Here is a 21194-nt window from a genome sequence, read left to right as displayed (position 1 = left end):
CAACTCTGTCTCACTCCCTTTGCAATCACTGCTTCTCTTTCATGCCCCTCGATTCTTATAACTGCTATCTGGTTTCTGTAAAAATTGTAAACAGCTTTTCCCTCCCTGTATTTTACCCCTGTAACCTTCAGAATTTGAAAGAAAGTATTCCATTCGACATTGTCAAAAGCTTCCTGTATGACTACAAATGCCAGAAACGTAGGTTTGCCTTTTCTTAATCTATCTTCTAAGATAAGTTGAGGGTCAGCATTGCCCTGCATGTCCCAACATTTCTACAAAATCCAAACTGATCTTCCCCGAGGTTGGCTTCTACCAGTTTTTCCATTTGTCTGTAAAGAACTCATGTTAGTATTTTGCAGCCATGACTTATTACACTGATAGTTCGGCAGTTTTCACACCTGTCGACACCCGCTTTCTTAGGGATTGGAATTATTGTATTCTCAAGCAATGGAAAGTCCAGGATGGAATGTAACAATATTAGAGAAGGAAAGTTGCTACTCACCATATAGCAGAGATGCTGAGTCGCGATAGGCACAACAAAAAGGTTCACAAAATTATAGCTTTCGGTCATTAAGGCCTTTGCAGCAATAGACAAACACACGCAAACACAACTTGCACACACGTCTGCAGTCTCAGGCCTATCGCAACTCAGCATCTCCACTGTATGGTGAGTAGCAACTTTCCTTCTCTAATTATTATATTCTTCTTGAAATCTGAGGGTATTTAATCTACCTCAAACATCTTGCTCACCAGATGGTAGAGTCTTGTCGTGGCTGGCTCTCCCAAGGCTATTAGTAGTTCTAATGGAATGTTGTCTACTCCCGGCGCCTTTTTTTGACTTTGCTCTTTCAGTGCTCTGTCAGATTCTCCACACAGTATCATATCTCCCATTACATCTTCTTCTATGCCCTCTTCCATTTCAGTAATGTTGTCCTCAAACACACCTCCTTCCACCTTTCTGCTTTCCCTTCTTTGCTTAGGACTGGTTTTCCGTCTCTACTCTTGATATTCATACAGGTGGTTCTCTTTTCTGCAAAGGTCTCTTTAATTTTCCTGTGGGCATTATCTATCTTACCCCTAGTGATATGTGGCTCTACATCCTTGCATTTGTCCTTTAACCATCCCTGTGTAGCCATTTTGCAATTCCTGTTGATCTCATTTTTGAGATGTTTGTGTTCCTTTTTGCTGCTTCATTTATTGCAATTTTATATTTCATCCTTTCATCAATTATATTCAATATATTTTCTGTTACCCAAGGATTTCTACTAGCTGTCGTCTTTTTACCTATTTGATCCTCAGCTGCCTTCTCTATTTCATCTCTCGAAGCTACCCATTCTTCTTCTACTTTATTTCTTTCCCCCGTTCTTGTCAATCGTTCCCTAATGCTCTCTCTGAAACTCTGCACAATCTCTGGTTCTCTCAGTTTATCCAGGTTCCATCTCCTTAAATTCCCATCTTTTTGCAGTTTCTTCAGTTTTAATCTACAGTTCGTAACCAATAGATGTGGTCAGAGTCCACATCTGCCCCTGGAAATGTCTTAAAATTTAAAACCTCGTTCCTGAATCTCTGTCTTACCATTATATATTCTATCTGAAACCTTCCTGTGTCTCCAGGCCTCTTCCACATATAAAACCTCCTTTCATGATTCTTGAACCTAGTGGTAGCTATGATTAAGTTATGTTCTGTGCAAAATTCTACCAGGTGGCTTCCTCTTTCATTCATTACACAGAGTACATATCCACCTACTACTTTTCCTTTCCCTACTATTGAATTCCAGTCCGCCATGACTTTTAAATTTTCATCTCCCTTAACTATCTGAATAATTTCTTTTATCACTTCATACATTTCTTCAATCTCTTCATCTGCGGAGCTAATTGGCATATAAATTTGTACTACTGTGGGTAGTTGTGGTCTTCGTGTCTATCTTGGCAACAATAATGCATTCACTATGCTGTTTGTAGTAGCTTATCCGCACTCCTATTTTTTTAATTCATTATTAAACCTACTCTTGCATTACCCCCATTTCATTTTGTATTTATAACCCTGTATACACCTGACCAGAAGTCTTGTTCCTGCTGCCACTGAACTTCACTAATTTCCACTACATCTAACTTTAACCGATACAGTTTCCTTTTTAAATTTTCTAATCTACCTAGCCGATTAAGGGATCTCACATTCCATGCTACAATTCATAGAACACCAGTTTTGTTTCTCCTGATAACGACGCCCTCCGGAGTATTGTACTGGTTGTTACCTATCTCGTTTCTTGATAACTGAATGATTGTGGAATCTTACGCGGTATATTGTGGTAGGACCACATTCGCACCACGTGTTTGTAATTGAGAATAATATGAGTAGTTCCAGCACAATTTTAGCAAGACTTATTTACTAGTAGCTGCTGAAAGATTACACACTGCAGATCTCGTTTGTCTAGGGGTTTTCGAAGTTTTGTCTGCAAAAATAATTACTCCAACAAGCATGGCCTGGGTTTTCTTCTTGTTTGAAATAAACACTACCGGATCCAAAATACTTTCAGCTAAAATTATATTTATTCGTACTTTTTGTTTAGTAACTACAACATTTTCACTATGAACATTGATACTCTAAATGCATTATACTGTACTGGTCACATAAACACGTCCATCTCCCTCCAATACCGACAAAGAAGTAGCGGGCAAGCCAACATGCGCCCGGAAGTTGCAGACATTCCTGCATTGCAGATTCTTTGGTCTACTGACCTTAATAAACTCCAAAGATACATATAAATAAATACATATAAATATACAACAACATTTAACATTTCAAACGAATCCATTATTTATCATAAAAGAAAATATTCATAATTAAATAAATTAAACACATTTTCTGGCAACATAATGAAGTTACCTTAACTCTTTACGGTGGGCATCGTACTTTTCGCATGAGATAAACTTTATCTCCGACAGTTAATTACATTACAATAGCCCACCAGGACTTACAAGTGTACCCTGGTCCACTTGTCAGTCCGACACTGAGATTGCATCATTGTCTTGGCTTGTATACAACTTTATCACAACTGTAGTACACTGTTTATTCTTTCATCAACCATTGACTTCCTCCTTTGTCTCACGACATAAATTACATAAATACATATGTCGCTTTGTTGCCCAGAAATTTACTATAAAATAATACTAAAGTTAAAACATTTTCTCATATTAGAACAAACATAGTACTAACTCCTATATCATCAGTGAGGTTGCAAAAGTATTTTAATTCAACAACACTATTCTCTCATGAGCCTTGTAAATTATGTGATATCAAAAGTAAGAGGCAAAATAAGCCAACTAAGTATCTGTGTTGTGTTATAAACAGAGCTGAATAAAAACACTTATGGTGAGCATAATGTAAAACAAAAGCACACTTGCATATACAAGAAAATATAGTCTATTAACTATACAATTTTTTAAGCATTATAGTCTATTTAAGTGAATGAACAAGATTTCAAAATTTATGAGATTTGCTATTCTCAAACTGTGGGGGTGGGTGACATGTCTTGTCTCCTAGCATCATCAGTAAAATAAAATCCCTTATTTATCAAGTTTACATATTTTGCAATTCATTAAATACTGTACAATTACTTAAACAAGCACATAGGAATCATGAAATCTAATCTTATAATAGAATTATTTGACAATCAGTCTAGATACAACATTGTTTTGCATGAGATATGTTACATGGCATAGTATGGTGACTGCATTTTATTTATTTATTTATTTATTTTTTTTTCTTCCAATAAAATTCTTTCCAGATAAAGGCATGTTTGTAGGCTCAGTTTGCTCTTTTCTCAATATATGGCTTTAAAGAAACAACATTCCTAAGACAGCTTTCTCGACTTGGGATATACTAATCGGTACGCATTTGGGTGGGGGTTCTCAATAATCTCAAATGGCCCAATGTAAATGTCAAAGAACTTCTTGAATTCTGCTGTTAGTAACTTTAATCGTTCGTAGGATTTCACTAAGACATGGTCACCTACTCTGAATGTGGTAGCCTTTATTTTCCTATCATGTCTGTTTTTCCTAGCTTCACCTAGTTTCTTCATGGTTTTCTTTACAATCTCTTCATGTTCTTTCATTGATATTAAGCTACATTGTGGAAAGTCTATTAATTCAGAAATAAGATTTGCTGGTTTGAGATGAAACATAATTTCATATGGTGAAAACCCAGTGAAGCTATGCTGCAAGCTGTTCATGATATCCTCGAAGTTGTTTACATGGTCGGACCAACTAGGGTGTTTGTGACTACAATACGTCCTACAAAGTCTCCCTATTTCTCTCATGTACCTTCCTGCTTGGTTTGAAGATGGGTTGTACACAGATATCAGGATATGTTTTGTGTTAGTTTTTTCCATGAATGCTTTCCAGTTTTTTTAAACAAATTGTGAACCATTATCAGATAGTATAGCTTTAGGTTTCCCTACACTCTTGAAGTAATCTCTCTCAATCTTTGTAATGATCTCTTTACTTGTAGCTTTTCGCACAGAATAAAGTTTAATTAGTTTGGAAAATACATCAACCATGATGAATATAAAACAATGGCCACCTTTGCTTTTAGGTAAAGGACCATAAAAGTCTACAGCTACTAAATCTAATGGCTTATCTGGAATTATGTTCTGCATTTCTCCCTGACATGTTCTGTTGCTTACTTTTACTCTTTGGCATTTGTCACATGTTGATATTTCGTTCCTCACCTTCTTTACCATGTTATAAAAGTAGATATTTTCTTGTAACTTTTTTACACATTTCTGTATTCCACAGTGACCATAACTCTCATGGCTGTACTTTATTAACTTTTCTGCCTCACACTCTGGCCAACATAGCTTCCAATTGTCAGAGTCCACATCTGCTCTTCTAAAGAGTGTTCCCTTGAAGACCTTATAGTACTTGTCAAGTTTATAATATCCTCTTTTGCCTAAACAGTCCTTAACCAATTTCCAATTAGGATGGTTATTCTGTCCCCTCCTGATGTTATTGCAAAGTGTCCTTATGAGCTTTTCATCTTGGATTCCCTTCATGTATCTTATTTTAAATTCCTTTTCTTCCTCTTGATCAAACATTTCCTGATCTCCTCCTACTGGTAACCTGGATAAAGCATCAGCTACATTTTCTGATCCCTTAAGATACACAATTTCGTAATCAAACTGTTGCATGAACATTGCCCACCTGGTTAATCTACTGTGATATAGTCTACACTCCTGCAAGTAATTTAAAGCTTTGTGGTCTGAATAGACTTTTATCTTGTGTCCTAACAGGTATGTTTTAAATTTTGTAAACACCCAATGCACTGCGAGTAATCCTTTTTCTGTGACAGTGTACGTTCTCTCATGTTTAAGTAACATTCTGCTGGCAAATGCAATGGTACAATGAAGATTTTTTCCATTCACAACTTTCTCCTGAAATAGTTCTGCTCCTAGTCCATAATCACTACTGTCAGTGTGGAGACAAAATGGGAAACTAAAATCTGGTCTGTGTAAAAGACTGTTCTTACAAAGTTCATTCTTAATTTTATCAAATGCTTCCTGGCACTCTTCAGACCAATTCCATGTAGCATTTTTTCTAAGTAAGTTGCTTAAACATGTTACATTAAGGCATTGTCCATTTACATATTTTCGATAGAATCCACAGAGTCCGTAGAAAGACTTTAATTGTTTTCGGTTTCTAGGAGATGGAAAGTTTACAATAGATTTTATTTTCTCAGGATCTGCACTTATCCCTTCCTTAGTAATGACATGACCTAAAAATTTGAGTTCTGACACTCCAAATTTACATTTTTCCAGTTTTAATGTCATACCACCTCTTCTGAGTTTCTCACACACCTTTTTCAATAACTTCAAATGATCCTCCCAACTTTGATTTGAAACTAATAAATCGTCTGCATAAATTGTTAATTCTGACACAACTTCTTGGCCAAGTACATAGTTTACTGCCCTTATAAATTCGGCAACTGATGAGTTTAATCCGAAAGGCACTACACAATACTGGTAACATCTCCCATTGTATAAGAAAGCAGTGTACTTTCTAGAGCTAATTGCAAGAGGTACTTGATGAAAACCTGAAGTCAGGTCAAGGCTTGACATAATTTGGATATTTTTAAATTTATATAACAACTCATCGATGTTCTCTGGGTGGTCAGTTTCTCTGTATAAACATTTGTTTAACTGTCTGAAATCTAGTACTAATCTGACTTGTCCATTAGGTTTATTTACAGTGACTAGGAGATTATTATAAGGGCTTATACTCCTCTCAATGATTTCACACACTTCCATCTTTTGCAATTCTTTCTTCACTGCTACCCTTTTCGAGATTGGAATACTGTACGGTTTTGTAAAGAAAGGTTCATGTGGCTTCAACTGTAAAGTACATTGGTATCCAATTACTTTACCTGGTATATTGCTAAATACATCACTATTTTCCCACAAAAATAATTTCAAATCTTGTTTTTGGTTCTCAGTTAGTTCTCTAGCTTCGGCTACTTTTTCATTTACCAACTTTTCAAACTCTATCTCATCTGTATCAAAATCTGTGACATGGCTTTCAATGTACTTACCTTCTTTTGTAAATTCAATACTGTTCACAGTCTTATTCATACAAAACACATTTGATTGAAGAAGTTTCGTAGTGATGACTTCACCACTTGGTAGAGTCATCATTGTGTCCTTGTGATCCCTTGAAGTTGTACTGGTGATTTCTCTGATGAGAATCACTACTTCCAAAACTGTGTGGTTCCTTTTTATCATGTTGTGTGTTTCCCCAATTTGTATCCCTGTCTTTTGAAAATGGTTTTGACTATGATGTGGTGGTTTACCCGTTTTCTCAATAATTCTGTCTAGTTTGTCAACATATTTCAAAAACTGATCAATTGTGTCATCTGGACCATAAGCCAACTCCCACTGTAGTTCACACGGTATCCTCATTTTAAGTGCATCAGTTTGAGTGAGTTCATCAAAAGGTTTTCTTATGTGAGTGAGTTTCCTTAACTGATTTCTGCAAAATTGCTTCATGCTACCATATTCATGTTTATAAACAGGCCCACTCAAGAATTCGCTTTTTATTCTTGCTTGTTCTGTCTCTGACCAGAATTTACTTAAGAACCTCTCCTCAAACTCTGCAAAAGCCATCCCTCCGTACAATAATGATTAGTCCATGACAATGCTTCACCTTCTAGAAATCTTTTCACAAATTTAATTTTCAAATTATCATTCATATTTGGAAAAAAATTATCTTTGCAATGCTGCAGGAAATCTACCAGATACATACTGCTCTCATCTGAAAAGTTTTTTACTGGAATATTGCACCACAAAGTGCCAATATTGTTCGGCAAACTATTGGTGACCACATTGCTACTAACACTTTCAAGTTTCTTAGTGATGTCATTAATACTACTTTCTAAACTCTTGACTTCATTTTTGCTTATCTGATTATTTACATCTATTTTTTCAGTAAGAATTCCTATCTTTTGTTCAAATTTGCTTTCTACTTTAACAATTTTATCGTCTACAAGAGAAATACAATCAGATACTGTTTCTTCTACGTGTTTGATATCTGAATGCACAACTTTAAACGCATTATGGATTTCTCTCTACCTGTACTAACTTCTGTTTTCAGATTTTTTACTTTTGCATTTACATTTTTAACTTTTCTCCTGACATAATTGACCCTACCTGTGATCTTAACCATATTAAGACTCAAACTGGAAATTTTTGCTTCTACTTTTTGAAAGTGATCGTCATTTTTCTTTTCATATTCTTTGAACTGTTTTTCAAATTTATCACTCATGAGCTTAAGAGTCTGGTCTAACTGAGCAGCGTTGTTTTGCTCCATTTGATCCAAACGAATCTCATTAGCATCGAGTCTGTCTTTAATATTTCCTAACCACTGTCCGTTTTGTCTGTTAATGTCATAAATTGCCTTAAATTTTCCTTCCATATAATTCATTATTTTTGATAACATGTCTTTAACTTCATTCTGTCTTTCCGTACGAGTTTCAACTTTGTCTACAGGATTCGGACTATTACTGTTGCATTCATTTTCGTATGATAAATTTACATCTGTACTAGCGTTGGCAACACCGTCGTCAATACTTTCCTCTTTCACAATAGTCACCTTTTTACACAGGAATAAACAAAACACAACAAATTTATCTTTTCTAAAGGATACTAAACTATCTTACTCACAGTTTACTGGTTTTCTTATCTTATAACGTCTTCTTTGTTGATTGGTGCGTGATGGAATTCACAACACTGAAACACTACACTTATATGAATATTGCTTTTTTGTTGCACAACACTTTACACTTTTTTCTTCTTTCTTGACTTATTGCACCGTTATTCTTGCTCCAGTAACTGCATTCCATTGTCTTGAAGTATCAGCATTCGACTTCCTTTGTCTTCAAGGTATCAGCATACGACTTCCTTTGTCTTGAAGCCTTTGTCTTGAAGGTATCAGCATACGACTTCCTTGAACATTTGCATCCAGGATGTACGAATTCTGTCGTTTTCTTCGCAATCTCGGTGGTAGTTTATTTTGGTAACATTTTCAACAATCCCGGACGACGCCACCATATTGTACTGGTTGTTACCTATCTCGTTTCTTGATAAGTGAATGATTGTGGAATCTTACGTGGTATATTGTGGTAGGACCACATTCGCACCACGTGTTTGTAATTGAGAATAATATGAGTAGTTCCAGCACAATTTCAGCAAGACTTATTTATTAGTAGCTGCTGAAAGATTACACACTGCAGATCTCGTTTGTCTAGGGGTTTTCGAAGTTTTGTCTGCAAAAATAATTACTCCAACAAGCATGGCCTGGGTTTTCTTCTTGTTTGAAATAAACACTACCGGATCCGAAATACTTTCAGCTAAAATTATATTTATTCGTACTTTTTGTTTAGTAACTACAACATTTTCACTATGAACATTGATACTCTAAATGCATTATACTATACTGGTCACATAAACACGTCCATCTCCCTCCAATACCGACAAAGAAGTAGCGGGCAAGCCAACATGTGCCCGGAAGTTGCAGACATTCCTGCGTTGCAGATTCTTTGGTCTACTGACCTTAATAAACTCCAAAGATACATATAAATATACAACATTTAACATTTCAAACGAATCCATTATTTATCATAAAAGAAAATATTCATAATTAAATAAATTAAACACATTTTCTGGCAACATAATGAAAGTTACCTTAACTCTTTACAGTGGGCATCGTACTTTTCGCATGAGATAAACTTTATCTCCGACAGTTAATTACATTACAGTAGTCCCCGCCCAGAGATCCAAATTGGGAACTATTTTACCCCCGGAATATTTTACCCAAGAGAACGCAATCATCATGTAACTATACAGTAAATCTGCATGCTCTCAGGAAAAATTATGACTGTAGTTTCCCCTTGGTTTCAGCCGTTTGCAGTACTAGCATAGCAAGGTCGTTTTGATTGAAGTTACAAGGCCAGATCAGTCAAGCATCCAGACTGTTGCCCCTGCAACTACTGAAAAGGCTGCTCACTGACCCTCTTGATGTTTCTTGAAGTGAGTTGGAACCAACCCCCCCCCCCCCCCCCTCCCCATCTCTCTCTCTCTCTCTCTCTCTCTCTCTCTCTCTCTCTCTCTCTCTCTCTTTTCTTTTTCATTTGTCATCCGTAGCTATGCGAACATGGCTCAGCTCCAGATGCAATCAGCCCAGTCACCTCCACTCAATGGATACACTTCAGACGACTCACATTTGTTGAAAGATAGCTACTTTTGGTGTAAAGATAGTAAACCTTTCCAATTGGGCAGCCACACCAATCCCCGAGAGATCTCCCAACCAACACTGTCACACAACTTTACTTTTCTAATGAATTACAAACAAGGTCAGCAAACAAATTGAAAGCTACAGTTATACAGCAATAGAGCAGAATAATAAATGTTACTTTTTCAAAGGAACCACCATGGCATTCACCAGTGGTGATTTAGAGAAATCACAATAGTAATGATCACTGGTAATGGCTGTTTTCTTTCATCATCGTGTCCGTGCATGTGACGAGTGTGAGGGGCAAGAGATCTGTCCTGTTGCACACATGAACCAGTTATAAATCAGTCTGACTGGGCTTGACAGTCAACAAGTTGTCTGTCTGCATGAGTAGCCACTGACAAACTGTGACCAAGGGACAGCTGAACCATGCTGAATATACTGGCCAACATGATGTACTTAACTTGAGTGACTGCTTCACAGCATGTGCCATCTGAATCTTCCTTACCACCACCAGCTTTTCCGAATTGAACACGAGCTCTCCCTGCGATACATCCTACATCTCCCACAACCCCTCTGACCTTAACCTTCCAGTCTGTGTCCTTCACCCACCTATTTCCTTTCTTCCTCCCACTCCTGCACTACACACCTTTTTATTCCACCAATGCGCCCCTTTTTGCCCCTCACCTGCTTCTCTCTCTTTCCACCCCTCTATTCAGACCCCTGGCAGCACCTAGCAGCCCTACCCTGTCCCCAGCATGCCCCTACACGCTCCCACAAGCAGGCACTACACCTTTCCCCACCCCTTCCATGCTATCCCTGCTTCGGCCCTCCCTCTGCCTTTCCCAGCCCCAGTGTTTCCTTATCCTCACTTCCCACACCCACACCCACCCTCACTCCCACTCTTACTCCCACTCCCATGTATCCACATATCTCCCTTCAGCAGATCCAGTTGGCTATATGCAGTGTGTGTGTGTTGTGCTTCTGTGAATGTGTCTGTTTTCTTCTTCAGAAGAAGGCTTTTTGGCCAAAATCTCAAATGTATATCTGTCTTTTTGTTGTCTGTCTGCAACTCAGCCTTTCCTTTATACACTGTTGTGACAAAAGTCATGGGATAGTGATATGCATGTATACAGATGGCAGTAGTATCACATATGCAAGGTATAAAAGGGCAGTGCCTTGGCAGAGCTGTCATTTGCACTCAGGTGATTCATGTGAAATGGTGTCCAACTTGAGTATGGCCACACAAAGGGAATTAAGATTTTGAACATGGAATGGTAGTTAAAGCTAAATGCATGGGACATTCCATTTCAGAAATTGTTAGGAAATTCAATATTCCAAGATCCACCGTGTCAATAGTGTGCCAAGAACACCACATTCCAGTGTTGTCTCATCATGGGCAATGCAGTGGCCAATAGCCTTCACTTAACACCCAAGAGCAGCAGCATTTGTGTAGAGTTGTCTGTGCTAACAGACAAGCAATGCTGTGAAATAACCACAGAAATCAATGCAGGTCGTATAATGTATGTACGAGTGTGTGGCAAAATTTGGAGTTGATGGACTATGGTGGCAGACTGTCTACGCTAACAGCGTGACATAGATTGAAGCACCTCCCCTGGGCTCATGATTATTTTTGGTTGGACGCTAGTCGACTGGGAAACAGTGGCCTGATCAGATGAGTCCCAATGTCGCAAGTTGTCAACAAGGCACTGTGGAAGTTAGTGGTGGCTCCATAATGGTGTGGGCTGAAACAATTATGGAACTTTTATGGATGACAAGTCCAAATTATAAAATTCTGCATCAAGATTAGACGGTGTTTTAAACATTTAATTACTTGCAGAGTAATACAAACATGTACACAACTGTTTCTAAACTGATCACAAAATTTGTTTTGATAAATTGTCCACTAGTTAAGTAGTAGCTGACTACAAAATCATCAAAGTTTATTTGGCCTTGACGTTCAGGTAGTAGTTCATTATTTTCAGCATTAACACATTTCATTTCATAATAAATGAAATCAACAACAATTAAATTCTTTTCACTCTTTCCAACTACAAAGTCATCTTTCAAACAATGCAAACAATTACCTCTTCATTATCATTAACCATTTAACCCAAACCATTAAAATCTTCCACTTCATTAACTTCAGGAGTAGGTTTTGTTCACTTAGGTATTTGACTTTGTCTTCAACATTCTCTGAATAAACTATTACTTTGTTTCTGCCTACTGTTAGCATTTCTATTCCAAGAATCTCATTTTTGTCTTTTTCCTCATCACTGTTTTTTAAAGTTTGTAAGTGAGCCAAATTGTCCTGGATACTAATTTTTGTTTTTGTAGGTTACAGGTGGTGTTTTCAGTTTCCTGGATTTTGCAAAGTATTGCTTTTACTTCTTGATGCAAGTATGTGAATGTTGTGTAGTATGGTCCTAAGTATTGCATAATGTTTTTATGTCTTGTCCTATTGTTTTTAAAGCAAGCCTCATCTTTTGGTTTTGGATCTCAAGATTTTCAAAAAATTGTTCCAGTCTTACTAATACATTTTGTATAATTGACAATCTCCCATTTTCTATAATTGACAATCTCCTTGTTTGCTCATTTAATTATTTTGGTGTTGTTTCCCAAGTGTGTTAACTTCACACATACACCCATTTCTGCTTTAGATCTTCATTCAGTGCTCATCATTGTTCGTACACTTCCACACAACAGTAACAAAAATACTGTACTCGCATGTCCATATACCTAAAGTTCAATCTGGAGATTATTATTGGTTGTTGCATTGGAGTATCAGTCCATCTGTAATTTCATTAGCTCTGCTTTCCATAGAAATTGACATATAATTTTCCTTAATAATCTGCAAAACATAAATTAACAACAGTATCAAAATCTTGGTCTTTTAATTTACCCGGGACAAGAGCACTCGGATTATGACCTCCCGTCGTAAACTAAATTTCATCAGAAAACTTTGTTATTATTGCACAAATTATAAATTTTATCTTTAGGGAAAGGTTGAATCTAAAATGAATTTTGCAATAAGAATGATGATTTACCCCAATTACTGAGCTTATGAATTTCCATACCTTCTTTGTTGTTCCTCAGCAATCTGCTGAGGTTGATTCTGTGCATACTGGAGGTAAGGTTTTTATTTTTAACATATGCACTATGATTAACCAGTTACAGGTGTTGGATTTTCAAAACTATAAACTTTTGTTCTTTCAGCTTCTTGTCACAGATTAAATAATCTCACATCATTAACAACTCCCTACTCCTTTTCTCTAATGACATCTTCTAACAACTTACACCATTTCAGAATTAATTGTTTCTGACTGCTGCTTTACAAACGAACCACATAAAGCAGTACCAAGATATAAAAGGTTGCAGTTCAGAAATGGTAAAAAATATCAATTTTATATCCAGAGATTTTCATATGTAATCAAAGTGATATGTTTTCAGAACTAGTTATACAAAAAGGATTATAATTTTAAAGTTAAATTGGAACTAAATCTTGTGCCAATGGTATATGTTAGTTCTATACATGAAAATGTATAAGAGTAAATTAGATTTTCGGCTTTACTTTGGATTGTGTTACATTACAGCACGCGCGCGCGCGCACACACACACACACACACACACACACACACACACACACACACACACACACACACACACAGAGTATATATTAATTTGTAGATGTTTTATAATGTTCAGGATGTTTATGGTATTTTAATTCAGTAATGCTTTTCTGTTCACAGATATAACCCACGAAAAGAAAGAATGAAGAAATCAGTTGTTATCGTCATTGAACATACATGCTGTCAGAGGGAATCCCTTCAGTACTAGTGCAGTGACATCGATTGGTGCTTTGATCGGTGTATTACATTGGGCTAGTGATATAATACATTAATCGTAATCATCGTCGTCATAAATTGCTCTTATTTTCTTGTGACAAATCACAAAACTTTTCAAAATGTAGTTCTGGTTTCAACCAACGAGTGTTTATTATTACTCTGTCTAAATACACACTGCTGCAACCAGTAGGATAATGTTCCTCTTGCATTGTCAAACTAGATTAGACAACAGTAAATTTTTCTACTGTAGCTTGTACTTATGTTGACAAAAGAAAGGAAACCTTAAATCAGCTCTTGCTGCAGTTTTCATTTAGACAAATTGATGATGTCCATTGCTAGTTGAAACCGGAAACTGGGTTTTCCAATAGTTCTTTGTGATTGTCACACAAAAATAAGAAGGTAATTAGTCAGTCACTTATTCCCCATTGACAATATGGCATAATAATCACAATCAAACATGTTTCAGTTTTAATATAATTATATTATTCTAGTCCCTTGACTGTTATGGTGAAACATTTGACTACTGTGAGACTGTTTTTACTCCCTCTTCTGAAGAAGAGAGCTGTAACAGAGAGAATCTTTGAATATGGTTAACGATTCATAGTTTGTGTGTGTAATGATATCTATGCCATGTAAAAAGATGACATGGGATTGTTTTCCTGTGATTATTTTAAACCATGAAGATCTCTAATAGCAACCTGTGTTAGTATAAGATTGAAAACTTGTTTTGATGAAGGTAAAGTCAATGGAAGATAAAGCATGCATCTGAAACTGAAATACATGATGGGGAACAATAATCATAATGAGATGCCAGAATGATTCGAGGTTTTAAAACATTGACATGGTTACTCTGTGAATGGAGCTGTAATGTTGCATTGTAGAAGTACCTAGGATATCAGTGAACTTTTTCACAAAACTAAAAATGTCTATTTCAAGAATAATAAACATATGAAGCATTGTGATTGTTATTTACAAACAACTGCCCAACAAACACACACACACACACACACACACACACACACACACACACACACACCTAATTCAGATATGAATTTAACCTTGATGAGCTATAATAACTGCAAATTCCCATTTCATTTCCAAACTGTAATGAAGAGAGATGGTGGTTCTAGAATTATTAGTTTGACCATTTGATACAACTAAGCTTAAAAACAGGGCAATTAGCTGCTGCAAAATGAAGTTCTACATCACATTTTACAGTGTGAATTAAAGCTCCAGTAACATAACAATCTCTACATTAATTTAAATATCACTGTCAGTATTTCTTTCACATTATTCACCAATAAAGAACAGCATATCACATCCTCTTTAATTCACTGTGGTAAATAAAATGATAAAAAGGAAATAAAGGACTTGTGTGCTAGGAAGAATTGATTTTGTTGTGAGAACACTTCTCTTTCATTATACAGGGTGATATTATTTAAAGTTAAACTTTCAAACTGCTGTAGAAATAACACCATTGGTCAGAATGACATCAAATTGCAATGGAATAGTATTGGAGAAGAGGGAAAACGTATGGCAGAAGAAAAATAAATCGTTACAAAATTTAGCAATAGATGGTGTTGTAAGCATCATAATTTAATAGTGGTCAACTACAAATGACAAATGAATCATACAGTAACGCCTAAGGTGTAAGTTTGACGTGAAACCAACTGTACTACTCAATGTGCTTGGGTGTACAGATGTGATACTGTTAGATACATAAGCCCATCCACCAAGGCAAGTTCAAATCACATCAGAGGGGAAAAATTAGTTTTAATAGTCCGGAGGCTGAAAACTGCATAAAAAGCATCACTCACATCGGTTTTTAATTGTCCTGAGGCCAAAACCCTCATAAAAAGTGTCAATCACATTGGTTTTAAATTGTCCTGAGGCTAAAAACTACATAAGAAGCATCAATCACATCAGTTTTTAGTTATCCTAAGGCCAAAAATCGCATGAAAAGTATCTCAAAATCAAATCGGATTATTAATTACTGTGTGACTGGCGCAAAACGTTAAATATGCTGTCCACCGTTTTCTGCAACAAGTTGAAACCGAGAAACAGCATCTTCCATAACTGACCGAAGTGTTTCCAGAGTCACGTTCAGAATGTGTTGTGCAATGCATGCCTTCAATACAGCTGAGTTTGCAATCAGAACACCGAACACATCATCATTCAGATAGCCCCACAGCCAGAAGTCACACGGATTAAGATCAGGTGATCGGAACGCCCAGGCCGTAGGGAAAAGGCGGCTGATAATTCTAGCATTTCCAAAATGGCACTTCAGCAGCTGCTTTAATGGATTTGCAATGTGCAGAGGGTGTCCATCTTGCATAAAAATGACCCCATCCTCACATCCACGCTGTTGGAGAGCTGGAATGATGTGATTGTGCAAAAGACACTCATAGTGCTTACCAGTGACAGTACATGCAACACGACCGGAAGCACCTGTCTCTTTGAAAAATTACGGGCCTACGATAAATGATGCTGTAAGCCTGCACCACACACTGACCTTTTCAGGATGAAGTGGTACTGGTTGATTTGGACGTGGATTTTTTGTTGCCCAAATTTGACGATTCTGTGTATTGACGTAGCCTGTCAGATGGAAGTGGGCTTTGTCTGTCCATAAAATCTTTCATGGCCCATCACTGGCTACTTTCATGTGAGCAAGAAATTCCAAAGCAGTCTCTCTTGCTGGCAGATCAACAGAAAGCAACTCGTGCACATGGGTAATTTTGAATGGATAGCAAAGAAGGATGATTCGTAGCATTTTACACACCATGCTCATGGGTATGTCCAATGTTCGACAATTCTCCGTGCACTACATGTCTGCAGACCACCACTCATCTCCTCCTGCATTGAATTTCTGAATCATTTTCTCCAGACTTACAGCAGTCACATGAACAAACACCTTTTTTAAAACTCCTTCATCGTCCAGAACTTCTGCAGGTCTGTGTGCAGTCATCATTCTTATAATACAGCTTTACAAGCAGAGCGCAATCCTGCATTGAGACAGTCATGGCGAACGTCACAGACGCAAAAGGAGGAAAAGCTGTGTACCCAGCGTGTTTATACCAGCTTCAGTGGGTTGTGCACATGATAGGTGTTTTCATTTACATATTCTGACACATAACAGCACCATCTATTGATCAATTTTCAAATTATTTTTTTTCTTCTGCCATACATTTTCCCCCTTCTCTGATAATATTCCATACATTTTCCCCCTTCTCTGATAATATTCCATTGCAATCTGACGTCATTCTGACCAGTGGTGTTATTTTTACTGCGTTTTGACAGTTTAATTATAATCGCTCTGCATGTATAAACATGTGCATATTGATAAAATAAGTACTTTCACAAATTCCGCACTGTAAGGAAGTTGATAAGGCTACTACAAAGAAAATGGACTTTACTTCTGGCGACTCAGTATAAATTTTTTTCCTTAAAATACATATATATGTCCCCTGACTGCCTTAAACTCTTTCATCATTCTTCAAATGATGATTAAGGCCCATTGTGTTCCAATTATTGAAAATAATATGAGGAGCATTCAATAAATAATGCAACACTTTTTTTCTGAAAGCAGGTTGGTTTTACTCAGGGTTTTAATACACCGTATTATTCCCCACTTTTTTTTTTTTTTGCGACAAACAGGCTGAAGTCATTTCTTCAATTTTCTGAGGTTCGCGCAAAACACTTCAGAGATGATCATTGCACCATGAGGCAGGACATTAAACATAACTCCTTCAGAGTCCCAGAAGGCCATTGCCAAGACCTTACCGGCTGAGGGTGCGGCTTTGAACTTTTTCTTGGGGGAGAGGTGGTGTCATGCCATTCCATGAGTTGCTCTTTTCTTTGTGGTTTAAAGTGATGAACCCATGTTTCATCATGTTTGATGATGATCAATAAAAATCATAATGATCAGCCTCGTAATGTGCAAGCAATCAGCACAGTTGGTCCTTCATTACTTTTTATAGTCTTCTGTTAGGGGGAAAGAATCCCAGCAGGTTTGAGTACCGCTACTGGTAGAAGTGTGTGTCAGCACTACCAACAGAGATGTACAGTTGTGCAATGAGGTGTTTGATTGTGACCCATCCATTACCTCAAATAAGTGTGTTATCAAATTCCAACATTGCAGGAGTCACAGTTGGTGTGGCCAGCTGGCATGCAGGAGGTCAAACATTTTTGCATGACATTGTTGTTTTGACAACAGACACTTTGCCCAACAACCTACTATCTTTTGTTCACTGCCAGCTCTCTGTAGACATTCTGCAAGTGCCTATGAATACCTGTGATGATCTGGTTTTCCACCAAAAGAAACTCAATAACAGCTATGCTCTTGGAAAGCACCTCCATTACAGATGCCATTTTGAAGGCTACATATAGTGCCACCACCTATTGAAACCATCATGAAACTATAGAGGCTGAAGCAGGAATATTCCACAATGTCATACAACAAATTCAGATTTTTTTCGACCTAAATTGGATGAGAAAAGTGTTGCACTACTTAATGAATGCCCACTGTATATGGAGAACAAATACAACATTGAATAATTGTGACATCAGAAGTGTGTTTACATACCTGAGAGTGACATGAGGCATTCTGTCACATTGCCCACCCCTGATGCAAAGTATTTGATGGTGAAGACGTCAGTGTAAAGAAGAAAAGTGTCACCAAATACGGCTTTCCAATACTTCAACAGATGTTTAGGTACAAACAAAATCCGTGACCTTTCCCAATTATGTTACTTGATTGCTCATAACCAAAAATTGTTACAAATACTCTCATTACATGTGGTGCTCTGAATCTCATAGAAGAGTAACTTCTGTTACATAACAATTGCAATGTTTTTGATAAGAAGAAAGAAATGTACAGAATACATGTAATTTTGTTTAAATAGTCTTAATAAAAATTGTTACTAATTTTTTCTACAGGCCCAAGTCCTTTTCTTAAATTCTTATGCATTAAATATATATGAAAAATATTGAATGCCATGTCACTTTTTTAATATTTGGCCAAAAATACATGACAAAAAATAGGTGTTACTTAAGAAGTGTGGTGTGAGAAAGGAGCCAGTAACATTTCTGTAGTCTACAAAACTTTTATTCAGGATTATCTACAGTTTATTAGCCTTTTGATACAATCACAAATACAAATTAAGGACTATACATAAATAAAGGAAAAATTTTCTACAAATAAATATAAAATTGGTAAAAATGTGTCATAAAACAAAATTTTTCAGACAGTATTTGGCCATTTTAAATGTGGTGGCTGTAGCTTTTGCCAAGATCTTGCACCTGTAGGTGGTGCACACTCCTTTGGGTGGTCCCGTGCAGTCTTTTGTGTAGTCTGGAGAGCAGTTTTTCACCTAATACCAGCCAGTCTTTGGGGACCTGTGCTCCTGGAATGTCACTCTTGTAGTCCTACTTGTTGAGATGGTGCTACAAGCACTATACTTATCAGGAAACTACTCCTTGATTACAGTCTTTACTCTTCTGGCTGTTGTCCAGGCAGTGGCTGAACAGAAGATGTCATGACTTGGGTCTTTGTTCCTGTCTAAAAATGCTTTTGTGGCAAAACTATACTATCATCAGTGGCATATGTCAGAGACAAATTTTGAAGATGCAGCATATTTCACTAAGTCCTACCTCCACATTTATAGAGTGGCGGAACTGGTACTGCACTGAACAAATATATTCTCCTGTAGTGTAGCACAGGGTTAATGCAGTAGTTTTTACTGTCTTTGAGTGCACAGGTCACACCCGGCTACAGATGGGCAATAGAAATGATCAACAAAACAACTGTCCATAAACCTTGTCATCAATTTGTTGTAGAATCTTAGAACATATTATCAGCTGAAACATAACAAGGTACCTTGAACAGAATTACATCCTCAACACCAACCAGCATAGTCTTTGAAAACATCAATCATGTGAAACCCAGCTCGCCCTTTCCTCACATGACATACTGAAAATTTTTTATCAAGGCAACCAGGTAGATGCAGTGTTTCTTGGTTTCTGAAAAGCATTTGACTCGGTACCACACCGATGCTTATTGTCAAAAGTATGATCATATGGGGGTAACAAGTAAAATATCTGACTTGATTGAATACTTTTTGGTAGGGAGGACACAGAATGCTACCTTGGATGGAGAGTCATTGTCAGATGTAGAAGTAACTTCTGACGTGCCCCAGGGAAGTGTGTTGGGACCCTTGCTATTCATGTTGTATCTCAACAACCTTGCAGACAATATTAATAGTAAAATCAGGCTTTTTGCAGATGATGCAGTTATCTATAATGATGTACTATCTGAAATAAGCTGCAAAAATATTCAGTCAGATTTGATAAGATTTCAAAATTGTGCAGAAATTGGCAATTTGCTCTAAATGTGCAGGAATGTAAAATTGTGCACTTCACAAAATAAAAAAAAAAAAAAAAAAAAAAAAAAAAAAATAGTATCCAATGACTATATTAATAAGTCACTGTTGGAATGTGCCAACTCATACAGACATGGGTGTAACACTTTGTGGGGATATGAAATGGAATGATTCCATGGGTTCAATTGTGGGTAAAGCAGGTGGTGGTTTTCAGTTTATTGGTAGAATACTGGGGAAGTGCAATCAGTCTACAAAGGAGATTGCTTACATATCACTCATGCGACCAATTCTAGAATATTGCTCAATTGTGTGAGACCTGTACCAGGTAGGACTTACAGGAGATATTGAACATATACAGAGAAGGGCAGCACGAATGATCACAGGTTTCTTTAACCAGGGTAGAGTGTCACAGAGATACTGAAGGAACTGAAATGACAGACTTGTGAAGACAGGTGTGAACTATCCTGAGAAAGTCACTAACAAAGTTTCAAAAACCTACTTTAAATGATTACTCTAGGGATATACTAAAACTGCCTACATATTGCTCACACAGAGATCATGAGGATAAGATCACAATAATTGCTGCATGCACAGAGGCATACAATCAATCATTCCTCCTGCACTACATACTTGAATGGAACAGCAAGAAATCCTAATAACTAGTACTATGGGATGTACCCTCCAGTGTAGGTATTTTATTGATTCCCATGTTCAGTAAGCATACTATAAAACCTCTTCCATCAGCTATTGCCACATTGTTTCATTTGTTGTATGGGCTGGACAAGGTAGCAGCTAGTTTAGATATAAACTGCTTAGCTGAGTGAGTAGTTTGTTTTGGTGGCAATTGGTTTAAGTAATGCTGCAGTGAAAAATAAACTGAAAAATTCAATTCCAGAAGATCCCAGTGGTGGGATATGCTTTGGTCCAGACAGCTCATAAAATGGATGTGCTAGCAGCTGTACTCTTCCATTTTGTCATCACTTTCAAGCAAAACATAGCAAGAACATCACTGTCACTTCCTAAACCACTATTGCTTTCCCTAAAGTACAATGTGTCACTAGTATTTTCCAATAACTCATGAATTTCGTTGTCAGTAAGTCCTGGACTTGGGGGTCAGTCATTGGACTCACAAAAGCAGATGAAATAAATAGCACAGAAACAACATCAAATGACTAGTCCAGATGCAAAAGCCA

General features: G+C 37.0%; 1 protein-coding gene across 2 annotated transcripts in view; it reads left to right on the top strand.

The window, feature by feature from the left end:
- Positions 1–14582, top strand: part of LOC126475359 (protein disulfide-isomerase TMX3) — a 181946-nt gene extending 167364 nt beyond the window's left edge. For both annotated transcript variants that reach the window (XM_050103173.1, XM_050103174.1), the window contains one exon: positions 13529–14582. In XM_050103173.1, coding sequence (XP_049959130.1) covers positions 13529–13554 — 26 coding nt within the window. In that variant the 3' untranslated portion in view covers positions 13555–14582. The remainder of the gene's footprint in view (positions 1–13528) is intronic.
- The last annotated feature ends 6612 nt before the right edge of the window (positions 14583–21194 follow it).

This window comes from Schistocerca serialis, chromosome 4 (assembly GCF_023864345.2).
Source record: "Schistocerca serialis cubense isolate TAMUIC-IGC-003099 chromosome 4, iqSchSeri2.2, whole genome shotgun sequence".
In the NCBI taxonomy this organism is placed as follows: domain Eukaryota; kingdom Metazoa; phylum Arthropoda; class Insecta; order Orthoptera; family Acrididae; genus Schistocerca; species Schistocerca serialis.
The sequence above is the reverse complement of the archived record's forward strand: the minus strand, read 5'-3'. Positions and strand labels throughout refer to the sequence as shown.